The 20760-nt window shown below is 61.1% G+C and overlaps 1 protein-coding gene and 1 long non-coding RNA gene across 24 annotated transcripts in view; one reads left to right on the top strand and one right to left on the bottom strand.

Moving 5' to 3' along the window:
• The first annotated feature begins 755 nt into the window (after nt 1-755).
• TPCN2 (two pore segment channel 2) overlaps nt 756-20760 on the top strand; it is a 37382-nt gene continuing 17377 nt past the window's right edge. For 11 of the 23 annotated variants that reach the window (XR_001439338.3, XR_013403438.1, XR_001439337.3 and 8 more), the window contains exons 1-8: nt 756-930; nt 5836-5900; nt 6524-6600; nt 6978-7155; nt 9536-9652; nt 14942-15048; nt 15943-16015; nt 20161-20263. Coding sequence is in view for 13 of the 23 variants with exons in the window: in XM_015113468.3 (XP_014968954.3) it covers nt 822-930; nt 5836-5900; nt 6524-6600; nt 6978-7155; nt 9536-9652; nt 14942-15048; nt 15943-16015; nt 20161-20263 (829 nt within the window). In the remaining 10 variants the exon portion in view is untranslated. Of the gene's footprint in view, nt 931-5835; nt 5901-6523; nt 6838-6977; nt 7181-9177; nt 9312-9486; nt 9653-14941; nt 15049-15942; nt 16016-16036; nt 16448-20128; nt 20264-20760 lie in introns of those variants that run through there. The other 12 variants (XR_013403441.1, XR_013403439.1, XR_013403440.1 and 9 more) reach the window with 5 other exon arrangements.
• LOC144334066 (uncharacterized) lies at nt 8453-10659 on the bottom strand. The gene is made up of 3 exons (XR_013403464.1): nt 10356-10659; nt 8917-10219; nt 8453-8614 (listed from the first exon to the last, which is right to left on the bottom strand). It is a non-coding gene; the product is annotated as an uncharacterized LOC144334066 (long non-coding RNA).

Raw genomic sequence — 20760 nt, 5'->3', positions numbered from 1 at the left:
GGCTTTCCCAAGTCTGCAGATAAGAGCCCACAGCAGCTGACATTTTGACTTTAGCCTTGTGAGGCCCTGAGACAGGGACCCAGTCGAGCTGCTGGTTTCCTGCCCGGCAGGACTGAAAGATAATGCATGGGAGTTGTTTTATATTATAAGTTTGTGCTAATTTCTCACCGTAGCAATAGAAAACGAATACAAGGTCTTTAATGCATTAATGTTGAAAACACTTTTTATATATGTTGTAATTGTTTTTTAAGTGTGTCATGTGTTTTTAAACTCTTCCCTTAATTATATTGAATCCTCCTAATTTCACTATCAGAGGGTAAACTCCAGTTCCATTCTTGGGGGAGTCCTTTGCAGTCACCCCAGGTACTCAATATTCACATGCATCAGAATCACCCCGAATGCTTGTTAAAACACAGATTCCTGGGTGCTGCCCGCAGAGGTGCTGATGCAGTAGGTTTAGAAGGGCCCAAATATTTGCATTTCTAAAATGTTTCCAGGTGATGCTGAAGCTTCTGGCCGTAAAGACAATCCTTTGAGAACGTATTTCCTCCCCAGCACTGGGCCCTTCAGGCCCAGAGCGCTGCCCCGCCCTGGGTGGAAGGAAGCTGAGCTCCACCCCAGAGGGGCGGGGCCCTTTAAGCTCCGCCCTACGCAGTTGGCCCGGTTATCATTGGCTGGGAGTGCAGGGATCCCCTGCGTCACAGTGCCGTGCGCTCCCCCGCCAGAACGCCTGGGGCGGGGGTCTCTGCGCCTGCGCAGTGGAGCTGGGCGCTCTTGGGGCTTGAGTTTCTAAGCGTCGGGTCCCGCGTGCGGGCTACCGGATGGCGGAATCCCGGGCAGAGTCGGAGCCCTTGCTGGGCCGGGCCCGCGGCGGTGGCAGCGACTGCCCGGCGGGGCTGACCACTTGCCGCAGCATCCAAGTCGGCCCTGGTGAGCCGCCCGGACCCGGGGAGGGGACTGGCCCGGGAGACCGGGGTCGCGCGTGGGGGTCCCGCTGTCGCAGCACCCAGCGTCCTGCCGGGCGCGCCCCCAACAGGTTCGAGTCCGAGCGGGGCCCGGGCCGCGCCGGGCGCCAGGGGAGCCGGTGTTCTGAGGGCGAGTGGGCTGCGTCCTGCGGACCCGGACCGGGGTCAGGGCAGAGCTAGGATCGCTTCCGTGTCGCTTCCTGATCCCGACCAGCCGAGCGGAGACGCCCTCGCCCAGCCGTGGGCAACCCCGAGGGAACCGGCCCCCTGCGGCAGGCAGGCACCTTCCGTGTGCCCAGGCGGGCCCAGACCCCATACTTCCCGAGGGTCGCCTGATTGGCTCAGAGAAGGCAGCACTTTGATTTTTCCCGTTTCTTCTGGGAAAAGCAGAGGCTCAGAGAGAGGCGTTACCCTACCCAAGGTCACACAGCCAGTAAGTGGCAGAGGTGGGATTAGAACCAGCTGGGAGCTAGGAGTCCTTTCTTTGTAGGGTGCCTTTCCCGGTCCCACGTCCTGTGGGGCTGGGGTGGGCCCCCTAAACAGTGACGGCTTCCGCGCCTTGCTCTCTGCCAGCCCAGAGCCCCCTCCCCACTCCCTCCTGCCGTTCCTGTTTTTTGTCCTGGTCTGAAGATTGCTGAATCCCCCGAGGGTGGGGTGTGTCCGCCCCTCGCTGACACCAGGGGAATTAGGTTCTGGATTAGAGGTGGAAGGACCTTAGCTTCACTTTATAGATGAGGAAACTGAGGCCCAGAGAGGCCCTGAGACCTGCCCAAGGTCACAGCCCTCTGTGCTGGTGCGGCTGCTGCTCGAATCACTCTGAGAATTCACACCTGGCCGCTTCCCTCTCTGGCCTGTCTTTCCTTCTTTCCTGCTGTGTCTGGAAGGAACTGGGTTGGAATACTGGTGCCACCCACTGTCGGTGACATATGCCCATCCATGGAGTAATGGGGGGCCAAGGAGGGGACCCTGACAAGAGATGGAAAACCAGAGACTGAGGTGGCCACCCTGTCTGCTCACCTCAGAAGCTGCCTCCAGGAAGTTCTTCAGGGGCTTCCTGGGACCAGTCAGAAGGGAGATCTGCAGGGAGCAGCTCTGGCAGGCCCCTTGATGAGACGCCCAGCATATGGCAGCGTTCAGGGAACACAGACTTTGTGTCTAGGATTCTGGGCGCCTTTCTGGGGCTACCCTGGCTGTGTGGCCTTGGCAGTTGCTTAACCTTTCTGGTTTTTTTTTTTTTTTTTTTCCCCGAGACGGAGTATCACTTTGTCACCCAGGCTGGAGTGCAGTGGTGCAGTCTCGGCTCACTGCAGCCTCCACCTGCTGGGTTGAAGTGATTCTCCTGCTTTAGCCTCCCAAGTAGCTGGGACTACAGGCGCCCGCCACCACGCCTGGCTGATTTTTGTATTTTTAGTAGAGATGGGGTTTCACCATGTTGGCCAGGCTGGGCTCACACTCCTGACCTCAGGTGATCTGCCTGCCTCGGCCTCCCAAAGTGGTGGGATTACAGGCGTGAGCCACCGTGCCTGGCCCTGCTTAACCTTTCTGAATCTCAGTAAAAGGGAGATAATACTAGGGACTGCCTTGTGGGCATTCAGAGAGCATCCAGAGTTTGTCCTCAGCAGAGGGCCTGATGGACTGGGGTGGGGGCCAGTGGCCATCCTGGGTAAGCACCGTGATCATTGCAGGTCCTGGCCCTGGCAGGTGAGACCTGCTCTGCTGGGCAGTGTGGCTGATGAGAGGAGGCTCTCAGGGAGCGCTCTTTGTCCCTCTGCTGTGGCCTCAGCCAGGGCTTCTGAGAACGTGGACAGGACGCTCTGTGTTCCGAATCTCCTTGGCCAGGGTCCCCAGCAAGACTGGTAGACTATGGAGCCATGGAGACTCCCAAAGGCTCATTCAGTCTCAGTGCCGGGGCCTGTGCCAGACTTTGAAATGAAGGCCCTGTGCTCTGGTTCGCAAGTCCTGTGGTTGGTCTCTTGCCAACGGGTGGTGGGGGGCTGCTGCTGTGGGTGCCCCGAGGACCCCAGTGGACCCTGCTGTCGGGTCCTTTTGACTTTGCCCCACCTGACAGGGCCGAGGTCAAAGGTTGAGGACAGTTGTTTTCTGTTGTTTCTGGGTCAGAAAATCACACTTTTACTGATTATCAAAAAAGAGGACAAGGGATTACAATGCTCTAGAGGCTTTCAGAGTAACTGAGTGCTTATGAAGGGCTCACTTAGCAAAGTACTCTGGCTATGGTAAGTCATTCAGTCTGTACTTAGCTCCTCCTGGGTGGGGGTCCACGAGGACCTGGAGCACCGAGAGGTTAAGGCACTTGCCCAGGGTCACACAGGATGCTGGTCAGGACTCTACATAGGTTGTGCAGCCTGGAGCCTGGAGCAAGAGGGGAGCGGGAGCTCAGACCTGGATGTTGCGGGGCAGAGGCTTGGGTTAGGAAGCCGTGTCAAGGCCTGGTGTGCTGGATGCAGCGTCTCAGCCCCTGTTGTCCTCTGCGCCCTGCAGAACCCTCCAGCCCCCCGTAGGGTGATGGCATGTGGACAGGTGATTGCCCTCCAGGGTAATGAGCTCAGGGCGGGGCGAGCTGCCCCAAGGGAGTTCCTGGACCCACACAGTGGGGGATGGTGCTCCTGGCAGAAGCTGCAACCTGAGTAAAGGGTGGGAGGCTTTGGAGAGCATGGCCTTGGCAGAGCCAAGTTCAGAATGAGTGGCACGGAGGGTTGAAAGAACAGGAGAGGAGCGGGCCGGCAAATGTGGGAACCTGCAGTGCCAGGCCAGGGTGGAGTGTGGGCCTGGAATAGTGGGGACCCAGGGGAAGCCGTGATGTGCTTCTGAGTGTTTGGAGCAAGATTCTCGGGCTGTTGCAGGGTGAAACGGAGGATGGCCAGACCCAGAATTTTATAAACCAGCAACCAAAAAGCCAGGCGAAATGGAAGGACAAGTGCGGGATGGTTCCAGGGGTCCCCACCACTGTTGGCCCGGGATGGCTGGCCTGGGTGGATGTGAGCACTTTCCATGGTCCTGGGGTTGGAGTGAGCCCTGGAACTCGGCAGCTTGTCTCTTGTCTAAGAAACTTGTATCACTAGATCTCTCCTGGTAGAGATTCTATCTTCTCCCAGGGAATTTGGTAAGGTGGGGCCTTTCAGATCACCTGCCCCCAAGGTTCCCCTCGGGGCTGTTCATTTATTCATGGGATAAATCAGCTTTGAGTCCTGTGTGCTTGAGTTTTGGGCTCTGCAGATACAGCAGGGAACAAAACAGTGTGGCTTCTGTTCACAGCGATCCCAGGATGTGCTCAGGGTACATAAACAGTAGCCACTTTCAGAGCTTCCCTGGGGAGACATTCGGCTGTCCTCAGGGTGGGTCTTGTGGCTGTGCACGTGGGTACCAAAGCCGCAGGGAGGGAAGGCTCTTGCTTCTGGCAGTGCAGCAAGGCCGGGCAGAGCCAGTGGGGTTCCCGTCTCTTGCCTCTGTCTGGGACCCCCACATCTCTAATCCGTCCGGGGCCCAGCTGCCTCTACCTCATGCCCCCAAGCAGGAGCCCGGAGGACGGGGCAGCTGCCTCCCTAGGGATGGCCAACAGAGTGGGCGGGTCATGGCCTGGACCTCTGCCTGGGGACCAGCACCTCCCGAGGCCTCTGCTGCTGCCTCCCGTGTCACCACATTGTCTTGGTGCAGCTGTGGGCCCCAAGGGGCCAGGTGTAAAAGCCGAGTCTCATCTGAAAAGGCAGCTGCTTCGCCCTCTCCCCGGGCTGGGAAGTGTCAGCCTCTCCGGGTTCCTCAGTTGCTTCGGGTTGAGCGTTGCTTTTCCCTTGGCCTGCTGAGGAGCAGCTCTGCAGCGAGGCCACACGGGTGGCATGTGCCTGCGATGCGGTGGGTGGCCCGGGCCTCCCGCAGTGGCTCAGTGACTGACCAGGTGTGCCCGCTGGCTGCTCCATGGCAGGCGAGAGGCTTGTGAGCAGGCCAGGATGCTGGGCCTTGGCTTCTGTGCCGCCTGACTTTTCCTGAAGGCCCCTCCTAGTCAGGAGCCACTGCCGCCTTTGCCCAGGCCTGTCGGGAGGCTCCACCCTGCTTGTGCTGCTGGTAAAGGCGGGTGGCCACCCTTCACCACAGAAGGCACTGGCAGAGGCTGGGGGACTCGGGCGTTCCCAAAGCTCTGACCCTGGGAGTGATTTGGGTGAGCTTGCCTGGGCCCATGGGCCGGGACAGTGAGGGGACGGAACCTGGGTAGCTCTCGTGAAGCCTCACGGCGGTGCCTTCGGGTTCTAGATGCCAGTTCTCCCTGTCGGTGTTGAATCTGAGGTCTAGTTTGATGGGGGTGGGTGGGACAGTGGGTGCAGTGTCCTGGCTCAGGAAGGCTGTGCAGGAGCCAGGGTCGGGCCCAGCAGAAGAGGGCTGACAGCAGCCCCGTGTACCGAGCGTGCTTGGGGAGTGTGGCAGGGGGCTCTGGCCCTCCTGCGTTGCACCTCCCAGTACCCTCTGGGGAGCCGAGTGGGTGGCTGTGAATAGCCCCACTTGGCAGAGGAGGAGCCAGCCACAGCCTTCCTGCTAGCATGTGGAGGAGCCGGGCTCTGAACCCCGAGTCTGGCGCCGGGGCCCTGCAGGACGCGCTGCTTCTCACGGGCTTGCTGGGTGTGTGTGCTGCAGGCGGAGCCGCCGTGCCCTGGGCCTGCCCTGTGCATGTGATGCCGGGGCACTTACCTGGTTTGGTCCCTGCCCCGGGCAGGCCCTTGCAGCCCCACTGCCGGGTGGAGTCATCTCTTTACACATGGCCTTGGGAGGAACCGCAGCCGGCATCTTTCCTCGATCCCGGGTGTCCTGGAGGGTGAGGCCATGTCATCCTGCTCGGTCACCTGATGTCCCCCTCTGCCTGCAGGTGCCGCGGCCAGGTGGGACCTCTGCATTGATCAGGCTGTGGTCTTCATCGAAGATGCTATTCAGGTTGGTGGCACCTGCTCCCTGTGGCCTGACCTGGGGGGTGGCCACCCTCCAACGGGCTCGCCCCTCCAGGGGAGACTGACTGGGGCCGAGGCCTCCGTTGCTGGACTGTAGCTTAAGAGAACCGAGGGTGGAGCCTCTGGGCATGGCTCTCCGTCAGTCCCCGGAGAACTTGTTTTCTGCATCCTGGACGCATTTGCTGCTTTGATGCACTGTGTTCTGAGGCCTGTTGGGGACCACCCCATTCTAGGTCCTGGGTGGGTAGGGGTGTCTTGGAGGATGGCACGGCTGCACGGGGCATGGGAGGGTCAGCCCTGCACAGAGAAGAGAGAGCCTCACAGGCAGACACAGGCATGGCCGTGCCCTCAGCAAGTGCTCCCTGAGCGTTTGCTCACACACACACCCGCCCTGGGTGTGTGGCCTGCGAGGTCTTATGTGTTGGGCAAACCTCATGGTTTGTGATGGTGTGGGCCTGCTGGGTCAGGGCCGGCCATGTCCACACGCTGAAGCGTCCCCTGTGATCCACAGCCTGAGACTTGGGCCTGTCTCATGTGTGGTGTGGGGCTCGGGCCACGGCCCACCCTGCATGTACCCCTGTCATGCCTCATGTGACTTTTTGCTTCCAGTACCGCTCCATCAATCACCGGGTGGATGCCAGCTCGATGTGGCTTTACCGACGGTATTACTCGAACGTATGCCAACGGTGAGAACGCACCCATGTGGAACTCACGGTTCCTGCCGGCTTGCGTGGCGGGGGAGGCTGGCCCCTACCTGGGGATCACCTGGTCTCAGGGTCCAGGCAGGCTCCCTGTTACATAGATAGGGCGGTTACCATCGTCCTCTCTGGAAAGGAGACGGCCTGTGATGGAAGGCTCCTTCGACAACAAGGGTTCCTTTCTGGAATGCTGGGGTTAGCCCTCGGCAATGGAGCTTTGAGCAGGTTCGTGATCTCCCCAGTCACGAGTGTCCATGCTCAGGCAGCGCCAGCTCCCGCGCTTCGGACCGGGGAAGCTCCTGATCAGCCTGTGGGCCCCGAGGGCTGCCGAATCCTGCGTTGTCATGTTTCTGTTCCCTTTCCAGGACTTTGAGCTTCACCATCTTCTTGATCCTGTTTTTGGCTTTTATCGAGACCCCATCCTCGCTCACCAGCACGGCGGACGTGCGCTATCGCGCTGCCCCCTGGGAGCCGCCCTGCGGCCTGACCGAGAGTGTCGAGGTGCTCTGCCTGCTGGTCTTTGCGGCCGACCTCTCTGTGAAGGTGAGGCGGGTGCCAGGCCCTCTGCGTGCTGGCCCGGCCTCCCAGCGCCTGGCCGCTGCTGTCCTGGTTTATTGCTGATTCTCTGGAGCGAGCTGCCTTTTCCCCAGACTTTGTACTTTGACCCTGTGAGGAAGGCATACTTTCTTGGACAAGCAAGCGCCTGAGGCAGAGGCTGTGTCAGCTGCCCTCCATCCCCACCATGCAAACCCGGTGTGCCGTCAGCTCTCCTCCCTCCATCTCCACCATGCAAACCCGGTGTGCCGTCAGCTCTCCTCCCTCCCCACCATGCAAACCCGGTGTGCCGTCAGCTCTCCTCCCTCCCCACCATGCAAATCCGGTGTGCCGTCCGCTCTCCTCCCTCCCCACCATGCAAACCCCGTGTGCCGTCAGCTCTCCTCCCTCTCCACCATGCAAACCCGGTGTGCCGTCAGCTCTCCTCCCTCCCCACCATGCAAACCCGGTGTGCCATCAGCTTTCCTCCCTCTCCACCATGCAAACCCGGTGTGCCGTCAGCTCTCCTCCCTCTCCACCATGCAAACTGAGGCCAGTGTGCCGTCGTGGGTGGCGCAGGCTGGCAGGGCCTCTGAGAACGGTCCAGGGTCTGTAGTGCTGCTGTGAGGAGAGGTCCTGAGTGAATAAGTGAGGCCCAGGCGGTCCCTCCTTGAGGCTCACCGTGCCACCCCAAAGAGGAGAGGAGAGGAGGCGGGCGTGGGGCAGAAAGGGGTTTCTTGTGCACACAGCAGCTGCTGCACGTTTGACTCTGGATTCTGCCTGTGACACATGTCCTCCTAGAAGCTGGAGGTGGGGCTTTGGTGCTCACCTAAGCTTCTGAGCCTTGTCAGAGCCTTGGTGACTTTCCAGGGAGGTGCAGGCTACGTGTTCTATTTTTGTCAAACAGTGATTCCAATGCCGCGGTCTCAGGAGCCCCCACATCCCTGCCCATGGTGTTAGATCAGGCCCTGGCTGCAGCCTTCCTCAGCGCCAGCCCTGCCACTCCTTGGGCTTGGGCTCACGTGGCCTCCCGGTCGCGTGGGGCCTCTGCCCAGCGCTGCCCTGTTGTCCCTTGTGGGCAGGGCGGGCTGTGTGCTGACCAAGGGTTGTGGCTGGATGCCGGGGTGTGTGATTGCAGGCCCCGGGCAGTTTCTCATTTCTTCCTTTTTAGCTCCTCATGTGGTTAGCAGGTCTGGGGGTTTTTCAACTGGAACTGAAACTGGCAAGAGGTTGTTAATAGAGGTTTTTGAATGGTTGGTGTGTTTGAGATGTGTCAGAAGGTGAGAGAGGGTACATCAGCAAGTTGTGACCTCTGGGGTCTGTCTTTTATTTTATTTTATTTATTTTTTGAGACAGAGTCTCGCTCTGTTTTTTGAGACAGCACTCGCTCAGGCTGGAGTGCAGTGGCGTGATCTTGGCTCACTTCAACCTCCCCCCTCCTGGGTTCAGGCGATTCTCCTGCCTCAGCCTCCCCAGCCGTTGGGACTACAGGCGCGTGCCACCACGCCTGGCTTATTTTTTGTATTTTTAGTAGAGATGGGGTTTCACTGTGTTAGCCAGGATGGTCTCGATCTCCTGACCTCATGATCTGCCTGCCTCGGCCTCCCAAAGTGCTGGGATTACAGGCGTGAGCCACTGCGCCCGGCCGTCTTTTATTTATTTATTTTTGAGACAGAGTCTCAGTCTGTCGCCCAGGCTAGGGTGCTGTGGCATGATCTCACCTCACTGCAACCTTTGCCTCCTGGATTCAAGTGATTCTCCTGCCTCAGCCTCCCAAGTAGCTGGGATTACAGGTGCCTGCCACCATGCCCGGCTGATTTTTCTATTTTTGGTGGAGGCAGGGTTTCACCATGTTGTCCAGGCTGGTCTCAAACTCCTGACCTTGAGTGATCTGCCTGCCTTGGCGTCCCAAAGTACTGGGATTACAGGCGTGAGCCACCGCCCTCTGGGGACTTTCTCGATGGTGGGAAATGGCAGTTAGGTAAGGGAAGAACAGACCAGACCTCACTTCCCAAACTGCCTTGCTGTAGCGGCGGAGACCTGCCCACTGAGCCGGTACTCTTCGAGCCTTTTCCAGAATGCATTCCGTGCCTTCTCAGCCTGCACAAGGTGGTTGGTTGCATAGGCAGAACAGGCAGGAGCCTCCTGTTACTGATGAGGACCAGGTTAGAGAGCTTCGGTGCTGCTTGAGGCTGCACAGTGAGTCCCTAGCAGGCTTGGGTGGGAGCTCGGGCCTCCTGACCGCTGCTCAGCATCCCGTGGGGACCACACTGTTGTGGGGGCACACCCTGCTCTGGTCGTCCGGTCCCTGCCCTGCGCACCGTCATTCTCTGGCTGCAGGGCCAGTGTGTGGGGCTGCTTGCTGCTCACCCGCCCGTCTCTCTTGCAGGGTTACCTGTTTGGGTGGGCCCATTTCCAGAAGAACCTTTGGTTGCTGGGCTACCTCGTGGTGCTGGTGGTGTCTCTGGTGGACTGGACCGTGTCCCTGAGTCTCGTGTGTCATGAGGTAGGTGGCGAGGTGGCCCTGAGACAGGCGGAGAGCTCTGGGGGTGGTGTGGGTGCAAGGCCCACAGGGATGTTGGGATGGAGCCCTGAGCCCGCCAGCCATCCTGCCCACCCGCCCAGCACTGCCCACCTCCCGTGGCACTTCTTCACTTGTTGGCTGGGGAGCCTTGTTCCCGTCTTGCAGATGAAGCCCCGGAGGGCTGGACAGGTGCAGGGTTCCTCCTGGCTCACCCTGGTGGTGAGGGCAGACCTGGGAGTGAGATCCAGGACTCTGGCCTCCCGGCTCTCCACTTTCTAGCTGAGGGCCTCGTCCGCCCAGCGCCCGACGAGAGCGCCACACCAGGGCCTCACCATGCCCCATAGTCACAAGCCCCAAGCTCTGTGAGGCCTGACAGTGAGAAAGCCCCTCACCCGGCCACGCTCAGCTCTTTCCACCGCAGCGTCTCAGTTTCCCCTCAGAGCACCCGGAAGGCCCCCCGGGGCTTTGGGAGAACAGAGCGGGAAGAGGTGGGTGCGGAGTCAGCAGGATCCACTGGGTCTTGTCGGGAAGCAGAGCCCCGCAGGTGCCCTGTGGAGGGAATGAACAGAGGGCCTTAAATAGGCGCCGAGAAACCAACAGTGAAAGCAGCCCAGTGGAACCAGAACCGCCGGAGCAGCCCCACCCTGGGCAGGGCACACAGGGGAGAGATGGGGGTTGTTAGCACCTGGAGGCCCAGGGGAGGGGCCCATAGAGCTGGGACCTTGCCCTCTGCCCTCTGGGAGGGGGCGCTACCCGGCGGGCGCTGGTGCCTCCCAGAAGCTCAATGAGATTGGTCCCAGCAGTGCCGATGGGGAGGCTGGGAAGCTCTGGGTGCAGCCTAGTGAGTGCGTCTCCTGTCCGCCTGCCCCAGGGCCCTGCTGGCAGGACCTGGTGGGGAGTAGCCGCTGCAGAGAGCTGGAATGGGCGGCGTCGCGGCCACAGCCCGGCAGAGCGGAAGGGTGGCTGGAGGGCAGTCCCGCTGTGCTGCTGTGGGGCCTCCGCGGCCGCCTCCTTCCTGTCTCCCTGACCCGGCAGCGTCCCGAAGCCTCCTCCCTGCACAGGAAGAGCCTCTCCCGTGACTGCCCCAGCAAGGGGAGCGGGGACGGCCCTCCCACCGCCATTTCTGAGTTACGGTCGTGGCAGCTGTATTATGTTTTGTAACTTACAGGCTAAATTGTAGGCCACACCAAGAATCCTTATATGAAATTAGGATGGGGAAGGAGACAGGAAAAAGGGACACAGGTCTATGTTACAAGCAAGGAAGAAAACAAATAAAGGCCTGTTTTTGTACCTGGCCGTGGGCCCTTCCTGGATCTCTTCTGCCACCTGCTCTGTGCTCCCTTCACCTCTGCCAGCTCCCCAGCTGGCCCTGGTTTTTCACCTGGCACAGGGACTGGACCTTCCTCCCTGAGGGGCCCGAGTGGTCCTGCCTTTAGAAGGCTGGAGTTCTTTGCTAACTTTTCCTATGGGACATAGGAGTAAGAGGTGCCCCAGAGGACCCCACCCAGCCCTCCCTGCTGTTCTCAGTGGTAGCGGCCAGCCTGCCCGCTCACCCCGCTGGCACAGCAGCCCTCTTCTCATGAACAAGCTATGGTCCAGACCACTGGCACCAGCGTGTATCCTGGTGGAAGCATCCCCACCTTGGGAGGGGATATTTCCAGACCGGGGACCCAGAATGGGCGAGGTGGGAGGTGGAAAGCTGGCCATCCCCCTGTGCCTCTTCACCACGTTCACTCCCATTGCCCTTGCCTGGGTCCCAGTGGGTCCTAGCTGGGGAGAGACAGCCCCGCCCAGTTGCCTCCAGTTCAGAGCCTGTGCTGTGCCCTGTGACCCTAAGCCGACAGCGTTGCTGAGTCTTCCTAAGGCTCTGGGACCCTTCCCACAGCCAGCTACTGTGGGGCCGTGCCAGGGCTGCCCCAGCTCTTCCACTGGAAGCGGTATTTGCAGGGCTGTGAGTGGGACATAGTGCCCCACTGAGTTCATTCCCCAAGTCCTGGGATGGTGCTGGCAGAGACGTTGGGGGCAGGGCAGGCAGATTCATAACCTGCACGCCTGTCTGTCCCGGGAGGACAGATGAGTGCCGGTTACGGGCAAGGGCCCCTTTGTTGCCGGGGGCTGTCTTGGGCCGGTACCGGGCTCTGCCTCTGGCTGAGCGGCTGTGCTATTGGCACCAGGCATAGCCTCCATGTCTGTCGTGGTGGCCGATTTGTGTGTGGTGGAGGGAGTTAGGAGCAGGGTGGCTGAGGGAAGAGGCCCAGTTGCATCCACAGGATGCCTCGTCCTGGCCAGAGAGGCTCCTCTCCGTGGTGCCCATGGTGGGCGTTCATGTGGGGCCTCGGCTCCTCACGCCACGTGCCGTGCAGAGCAGCTTGTTCAGAGCAGCCAGTCCACATGCTTCCTCCCAGACCTCGTTCCCAGTCTTCCACCCTTCTCTTTCCACGCCCCTGTCCTCCACCTGGGAATGTCCCCTTTCCAGTCCACGCAGGGGACCGCCCACTGCAGAGCTTTGCCTTCCGCCGCGTCTGTGCGGCGCTTTCTTGTTGGAGGCTGAAATGCGTGTGTGCATTTCTGGCTGGACCGGCCATCACTCAGCACGTCTGCAAACCAGGCCTGAGGTTTTCCTCTGTGGCCAGCTGTCCAGTCATACAGAACTCCCACAGGCACTGGGCGGCTTGCAGGCAGGACCGGGTGCCCCCAGCCTTGTGGCCGGGGGAGCTGGATAACACCTGGGCTGCCGGTCACTGTTGGGTTTTGCTCATTCACTTTGTCTTTGCCAGGGCTGTTTGGACGTGGTTTGTCTTCAAAGCCTTGGGTCTGAGGGTCCCAGGGGCTTGACTGGCATTGTGGTTGGTTGTCCTTGAAGGCTGGTCACCTGGATGTACCTTCCCATCCTCATAGAGGCCTCAAGGCCCCAGCTGTCAAGGGAAGGCCCTCAGGGTTGGGCTCTTGAGTCTGGGGAAGCTGTGCCGTGGTCTGTGTCTGACTACAGGTGAGGGTGCAAGTTCCTGGGCAGGGGAGGGGAGCCAGCAGCACCTTCAGTGTCTGCTTGGCCTGTAGAGGGGCTGAGAGAAGCCTTTGTTATCAGGCCCTAAAACCGGAGTTTCCAACCAGTGGCAACAAGTGGGTTCCGGGTGAGCTGGGCGCACAGGGCAGGAGCCAGAGCCCTGAGCCGTTCTCTGTTCACCGCTGTTCCCTTGGCCTTCTCAGTCTTGCGCCAGGCCTTGGGGTCCCTTTTGAGGGTGATGATTCACTTGGAGTGAGTGCTGGGGATCAGTCACTTGCAGACGTTCCGGAGGGCCTGCTGTGCTGCTGCTGGGTGGACCGTGGTGAACAGAACGGGCAGGTCTCTTGTCCTCTGAGACCCCCTTCCGGAGCGACAGAGAGACTGCCAGCGCACAGAAGTGCCAGACACAGAGAGTGATTCCCAAGGGTGGTGGGTGCCGTGCCGGAGAGGAGCCTGGCAGCCCTGGCAGAGGTGGTGTTCTGCAGGTTGGCAGGGGGGCTGAGCCGGCCAGCTGGGCAGAGACTGGCGGCTGGAGGGCCGTGGCCTCTGCGGCCTGGGAAGGGGCTGGACTGACTGGCCGGGCCTGCTCTGTGGACCCTGGAGGCCATGGGCAGAGCCGTGGGCAGCTGTCGGAGTGTTTGGTTTTGTGCAAGGAGCTGACAGCCGTGCGTTTCTAAAACAAGGCACTGATGAGGAGGCGAGACTGCAGCTGAGAGCGTGGATTTGAGATTGACAGGCGCCAAAGTGTAAACGGGATACTCATGGGACTGAATCCAGGTGTGAGGCAGAGAGAGGAGGTGGGGGCAGGGTGCCCAGCACAGGCGGATCGGGCAGTGCGGGGGCCCACAGGGCAGCCGGGAGCACCGAGGTAGCTGTGTCTGGTGCCGAGGGCGCCAGGCAGGATGGGAAGGTTATCATGGGGACCCCCAGGTGGGTCCCAGTGGCCGGGAGGGGAGGATGGGCTGGGACAGGAGCAGGGGAGGTGGGTGAATAGAGGGGAGGGGAGGGAAACGTGGCATGATGGAAGCTGTGAGAAACTGGTGTGTGGTGGTTGGAGCAGGAGGTGGTGATTGAACCAATACTGAGAAGGCTGGGGTGGGTTGACAGGACTGTGGGTGGGCACTTCTGTCCTCCCAGGAGGAAGGCAGGGAAGATGGGAATACCTGTGAGAGTGTGTGTGTGTGGGTGTGAGTGAGTGTGAGTCTGTTTTGCATGGCCATAAAGCAAGACCTGAGGCTGGGTATTAATAGAGAAGGGGTTTATTTGGCTCACGGCTCTGTAGGCTGCATGGAAGCATGGTGCTGGCGTCTGCTTCTGGTGAGGCCTCAGGCAGCGTCCACTCGTGGCAGAAGGAGACGGGGAGCGGGTGTGTCACATGGCGAGAGAAGCCTGCAGACTCCTTTTAACAACCAGATCTCTCGCGAACCCTCACGAGAAGTCATTACCGCAGGGAGGGTGCCAGGCTGTTCACGAGAGATCCACCCCATGACCTAGACCCCTCCCGCTAGATCGCGCCTCCAACACGGGAAGTCAGATTCAACATGAGATTTGGAGGGGACGCACGTTCACACCGTGTGAGGGTTGGGTGTGGGAGCAGTGAGGCTGGAGGGTGCTGTGTGAGTGTGGGGGTGTGGAGGTGGGGCTCCTGGGGGCAGGGTCTGTGTCTGGGAGGGGAAGGCTTGGAGCTGGGGTCACATTGACGCCGTGTGAGTGATGAGTGTGGGAGCAGTGAGGCTGGAGGGCGCTGTGGATGTGGGGGGCTGGTGGAAGTGGGGCTCCTGGGAGCAGGGTCTGCGTCTGGGAGGGGAAGACTTGGAGGCAGGGGCACGAGGGGAGGCGGGTTGAGGGTTGAGGGGTGAGGAGGCAGGGATGGTACCCTGAGAGGCTAGGTGTGCTGGGCAAGGCAGGAGGGTCCCAAGGCAGGCATGGGGCCGCCACCCTTCCAACTGTGTCCTGGGTGGGCAGAGGGGAGGATGACCTTGGACAGGGATGGGGACAGGTGTTAGGACTGGGGAGCCTGTGTGTGCAGCGCCCAGGAGTTGGGAGATGGGCAAGGGGGAGGCCTGCGACGGGGAAGGACTGCGGATCATGCGGCCCGGAGCAGGTCTCAAGGCCAGCTCTGGAGCCAGGCCCTCCACTCCGAGCTCAGTGACTGTGGAGTGGCCCCCAGGGCACGGGGGTCTCTGAACTGTGTGCCCACCTGGGATGGTCGGCGGGGGTGGAACTAAGCACTGCATGTGGTGCTCAGCTGCCCGGATCTCTTCCAGCCTCTGCGCGTCCGCCGGCTCCTCCGCCCCTTCTTCCTGCTGCAGAACTCCTCTATGATGAAGAAGACCTTGAAGTGCATCCACTGGTCGCTGCCGGAAATGGCCAGGTGGGCTCTTCGTGCCCCGGGCTCGTAGGGCTGGGAAGCGGCTCTCTCTGCCCCAGGCCATGTGGTTGCGGGCGGGGCCCATCGGAGTCTCACCTTGGACTGCCTGCTCCGCATCCCTGGCTGGCTGGTGACAGTGTGGGGAGGACGCTGGGGGGGCGTTTGGGGTCTCAGTGGTTCCAACAGTTCCCCAGAGGCCTCCCAGCAGCCTTCGACCTAGGCCCGGGGCTGCAGACACTGTGGCCCCAGCTCAAAGGCTGTGAGTCCCCTGGGCACTCTCTCCGATGGGTCTCCTCTTGTCCCCTCTGTCCTCACTGGGGCTGCGCCTTGCCTCTCCCCTCTGCTGTTCCCTCCCACTCATGGTGTCTGCACGTTGCCAGCCTAGACTTCATAAAGCCAAGCTGCTCCTGACGGCACTCCTGCTTGGAAGCCCTCGTGGCTCTTGTTGCCACTAGAAGCGTGGGGCGCTCTCCCTGTGCCCCAGCCCAGCCTCCATCCACCTCAGCTCACCCCGGTCCCGATCCCCTGTCACCCTCTGCTCTTGCCAGTGGCAACGGTGCGTGAGTCCCTAGTGGCTCAGGTGCTGACCCCTCACCATCCAGCTCAGGTGGGTGGAAGTGGCCCCCTCTGAGAGCCCTGGGCCCTTGGATGCTGTCTCAGCTGGGCCCCCTGGGTTTCATTGGTCACTGTCAAAGAAGGGACCCTGCCAGGGCAGGACCAGGCCTTTCCTCTGGGCCCCATGAGCTGAGCATGAGGCAAGGCCCTCGGGGAGAGGGGGACCCAGCTGCTGCAGACTCCTGGGCGCTCCTGTCACCGAGCCCCGCAGGCAGGTCAGGTGTCCCTGGGTCCTGCCTGCCCACCTGCCTGGCCCAGGCTGAGTGCTACGCTCTCCCCCAGCGTTGGGCTGCTGCTGGCCATCCACCTGTGCCTGTTCACCATGTTCGGGATGCTGCTGTTCGCCGGCGGGAAGGTAGGGCACCCTACCTTCTCAGTGGTTCCAACAGGGTCTGGGGATGGGGCTGCCCTGTGCTGTGACTAACAGAGGGGGCTGGGCCGGTGTCTGCTGCCCTGGCTTAACCCATGTGCAAACTCTGTCCAGGAGTTAGCAGTGGCCCATCAGGGGTCCAGGGGCCTGCCTTCGGGTGGCCACAGTGCTCCACCACCCCACTGCCCGGATACCTGTCTGTCCTGGGGTCTCCTGGGCTCAGGGCCACTTGTTCTCTGTCCTGGCTGCCCCTCTCCAACCCTCCCCTGCTCCCTCCCATCCTGACTCAGTTCCCCTACCCTCCTTCCCACTTCCCTCCCTCCCTGCCTATCCCCTGTCCTCCTCCCCTCCTACCTTCCTCCCTGTCTCTGTCTCCCCACCCCTCCCCGGCCCTCCCCGCCAGGCCCTTCACTGAGGGTGGTTCCTCTGGTTTCTCCTCCAGTCCCGTTCATCCTTCCTGACAACCAGGCTTGCCCTGCACCCTCTCTGACTGCAGCCCCCCAGGCTGCGCTGGCCTATTGGGAGGGCCCTCACCTCCCACGCCCTCTCCTGCCACTAGTCTCTCCCACCATATCCTCCTCTGTGGCTGCCCGGGGCACGGCAGCTCGTTGCTGTGTGGAGGCGTCTGCCTGTCTCCCTACCCCACTGCAGTGTTACGAGTTTATTCTTCCGTCCTGGCCGAGGGCACCATCCTCCTTGGGGCTGGGGCCACGCTGCATCGCTGCGGCTTTGTCGTGGGAGTGGACAGTGCTCAGCCTGTGCTGCTGTTCGTTTGTGGCCGCGTTGGGGTTTGCTGTGTGTTGTCCAGAAGGGGAAGGCTGAAGCCGGGGTTCTCACCCAGGGCGGAAGCAGTGAGTGAGCCCTGTGTGTGCGTGGTGTCTGTATGTCTGTGCATGTGCGTGGTGTATGTATGTCTGTGTGCGAGTCTGTTGTCTGTGTGCGAGTCTGTTGTCTGTGTGCGTGTGTGGTATGTGTGTGTGTGCGTGGCTTGTCTATATGTCTGTGTGTGTGTGGTGTCTTATGTGGTGTGTGGTGTGGTGTCTTTGCATGCGTGGTGTCTGTATGTCTGTTTGCTGTGTAGTGTCTGCATGTGTGCATGGTGTCTGTGTGCGTGCGTGGTGTTTGTGTGCGTGCGTGGTGTCTGTACGTCTGTGCGCGTGCGTGGTGTTTCTACTTCTGTGCATGCAGGGTGTCTGTACGCCTGTGTGCGTGCGTGGTGTCTCTACGTCTGTGCATGCAGGGTGTCTGTACGTCTGTGCGCGTGCGCGGTGTCTCTACGTCTGTGCATGCAGGGTGTCTGTACGTCTGTGCGCGTGCGTGGTGTCTCTACGCCTGTGCGCGTGCGTGGTGTCTGTACGTCTGTGTGCGTGTGTGGTGTCTGTACGTCTGTGCATGCAGGGTGTCTGTACGCCTGTGCGCGTGCGTGGTGTCTCTACGCCTGTGCGCGTGCGTGGTGTCTGTACGTCTGGGTGCGTGTGTGGTGTATGTCTGTGCGCGTGCGTGGTGTCGCTACGCCTGTGCGCATGCGTGGTGTCTGTGTGCCTGTGCGCATGCGTGGTGTCTGTGTGCCTGTGCGCGTGCGTGGTGTCTGTATGTCTGTGCGCGTGCGTGGTGTCTGTATGTCTGTGCGCGTGCGTGGTGTCTGTGTGTCTGTGTGTGTGTGTTCGTGCATGCATGTCTCTGTGTGTATGTGTTTGTGTGCCTGTCAGGAGGGAGAGAGGATAGGGACTCTGGTGTGGATGCCCCCTTGCCAATGGCTGTGATTCGGGGGCAGCTGGGCTGTGGAGATGGAACCGCTGACGGAATCTCAGGCCTTCCTCTGTGTGACTGTCCAGTGACTGCTGCAGTGGCGCTGTTTCCCAGAGCCCATACAAGGTGGATGTCATCATTGTGGGTGCTGGACGTGGCAACAGCCTCAGCCTTGAGGCTGGGGTGTGATCCTCCGCCTGGGAAAGCCGAGTGTCCCATCCTGAGGCACCGGGAAGGGCCGGCTCCTCCTCTAGGTGTGGGGTTCTGCCCCATGGAGCGGCCCTTGGGGAGCAAGGTGTGCCTTGTGTGAGGGGTCAGAGCGCTTGTCGTGGTCTTGGCAGGAGTCTGGATCCCTGTCCGAGGCAGGACTTGAGAGGAATATGGGATGGTGGCCGGCCTGTCCCTGCCTTCCTTCCCCGGCCATCGTGCCCTGCCAGCCTGGCCTGGGGCAGTAGCTAGGCTGTGCTTCCGGATGGCCTTGCTGGCATCGCCGGCTCCTGCTGGCGGGGTGCAGCGGCTGCCTTGCTTTAGCTACCTTTGTGAGCACGGTCCAGAGCCAGCCTGCTTGTCCTCTGCTGGCTTTGCTCGTTGTGAAGCTCCAACCTGGACTGATTTCCAAGAACCAGGGTTGGTGCTGGGGTGTGTGGTCTCCCAGCAGCCGTGATGGTGCTGTCCCATTTTACAGACGTTTCTCAGGTCAGGGCTGTGGGCTGGCTCGGGTCCGTCGTTGCTGGTTGTGGCAGGTTGGGCGGGAGCCCAGGGCTCCTCTGCGTCCCTCACAGAGCTGTGGCTTGGGCTGGGCTGTAGGTATGGGAGGTCACGCCTAGGGTCTGCCCGAGCAGAGGTCGAACTGCAGAGGAGGAGCGTGAGGCCTGCTGGGAGGCTCAGTGTGGGGTGGGAGAAGGGCCTGGGCAGGGGAGTTCTCTCGGCTCTGTGGACCTCAGCATCTGTTAGGTAGTGTGGGTGCCAGAACCTTTCTCAGCTGACTCGAAGCCTGGCCCTGAACCTTGCTCAATGGGCGCTCGGTGGGTTGTTTTACGTTCGGGAATGTGGTGGTTTGACTGGGTGGGAGTGGGAGTGGGGAGGCGCAGGAGGCCTGAGCCCAGCACTCCAGTCCTACTGTCCCCGGTGACCGCTGGAGGCCAGCCTGCCCTCCAGACTTCAAAGGCCTTGCTCTGCTCCTCCACTCTGGCTTGGGCTGAGGCCCAGGAGGGGCCCGCCTTGCTCTCCCCAGCAGGGGAGCCTGTCCCTACCCATGGCTCTGTGCCTGACAGTGCTCCCTGCCTTCTCACTTCCTCTCAGTGGCCTCTGCGCCCCCTCCCCTTAGCAGACTGTGGCGTCTTCACCATCAATTAGTTCACGTGTCCTTGGGAGCCCCTGACTGGGCAGATGAGGGGACAGGGCCATTTTTTAGGTGAGACCTTGCAGGCCTCGGTGCTATTGATGTGGCTCTGAGGCCGGAAGGGCGGCCTGTGTGAGAGAGAGTGGCCGTCACAGGCGCCTCCGTGCCAGGGCCTGCTTGTGAGGTCTCCCCTTCGCCAGCAGCTGGGCTCGTGGCTTTGAAACGATCCCTAAGAGTTTGCTTTGTGTGCCAAGTCCCGCTGTGCCACCGGCCCATCCAGTTCACACAACCAGTCTGGTTTGCAGGAACCACCCATCTTCCAGCTGGGCATCTTCCAGCTGGGGGTCTGGAGGCTTGATCGGCAGAGGGTGCCCACGAGCCTGGCCCCAGTGAGAGCCCCGGGCCCAGAGTCTCGAGTGGAGTTGCTTTCCGAGCAGAAACCCTGCACGTGCCAGCTGTGTTTTGTGGCTGGGACCCCTCTCAGGAGGGAGAGAGGATAGGGACTCTCGTGTGGATGCCCCCTTGCCAATGGCTGTGATTCACCACAGCCACGAGCACGGTGCCTCTGGGTCCCCTGGGTGGCCATGGGCCCTGATACACAGCCTCTAGAGTAGGCTTCACGAAGGGTCCAACCTATCCCACCGTGGCAGCCTGGGCCCCTCCTGCCCCTCCCGCCCCTGCCCGCCCCTGCCCTGTAGCCTCACTGCCCGCACAGTATATGGCAGAATCGGCTGCGAGCAGGCGAGGTGGCCTGAGGGAGGTCACTAGGCTGGCCGAGGGCTTTCTGCTGTGGTTCTGAGCCGTCCTGCTTCCAGGCACCATGTCCGTGCGGGTGAGCGGTCTCCCTGGGTGCCCACTCTTGGCCCTGAGATCCTGAGTTTGGTGCTGTCTGGCCATGAGCTCAGCCTGCTGGGAGGCCACAGGGAGATGCAGGCTGGGCAGTGGGTGGATGGTTCCAGCCGGTTGGGTCCGGGGCCTGGGGCTCAGCCTGTGGGGTGGGGACCCAGTGGCGCCCTGGAGCTGCCGCTTCTGCTCTCAGCAGGATGATGGGCAGGACAGGGAGAGGCGGACCTACTTCCAGAACCTGCCTGAGTCTCTGACTTCCCTCCTGGTGCTGCTGACCACGGCCAACAACCCCGATGGTGCGTGCAGGGCCAGGGAGGGACTCTGGGGGTCGGTGAGCCCAGCATGGGGGGCCGGTTTGGGTCGCTGAGCCTTAGCACCCAGCGGGAGTGTCCGAGCCCTTTTTATCGACAAGTGGAGAAGAAAGGGTGACATTTTCCTTCCTCGCCTTCTTTTCCTTTCTCTTCTTCCTTGTCTTGGTTTTCTTCTCCCTCTCCCTTCTCCCTTCTCTTTCCTTCTTTCCTTTGCTGTCTCATGCCTTTGCTTTCTTACTCCCTCCTCCCTTTTCTGTTCGTCTCCTCTTCCTCCTCGTCGTCTCACTCCTCTGAGAAGCTGAAAGTGGCTGGTGTTCTTCATAGGGTGATGATGGCAGTGGTCAGAGGGTCCCCTGGTGCCCTCCTACTGGAGGTCAGTGGTCAGAGGGGTCTCCCGGTGCCGTCCTGCTGGAGCTCCACACACCCACACTCCTGTTGCTGCTGAGGTTCAGCTGTGGGAGCCACTGGGCAGCAGCACGTGA

This window comes from Macaca mulatta, chromosome 14 (assembly GCF_049350105.2).
Source record: "Macaca mulatta isolate MMU2019108-1 chromosome 14, T2T-MMU8v2.0, whole genome shotgun sequence".
Classification (NCBI taxonomy): domain Eukaryota; kingdom Metazoa; phylum Chordata; class Mammalia; order Primates; family Cercopithecidae; genus Macaca; species Macaca mulatta.
Note: the sequence above shows the minus strand (reverse complement) of the source record. Positions and strands in the feature narration are given on the sequence as shown.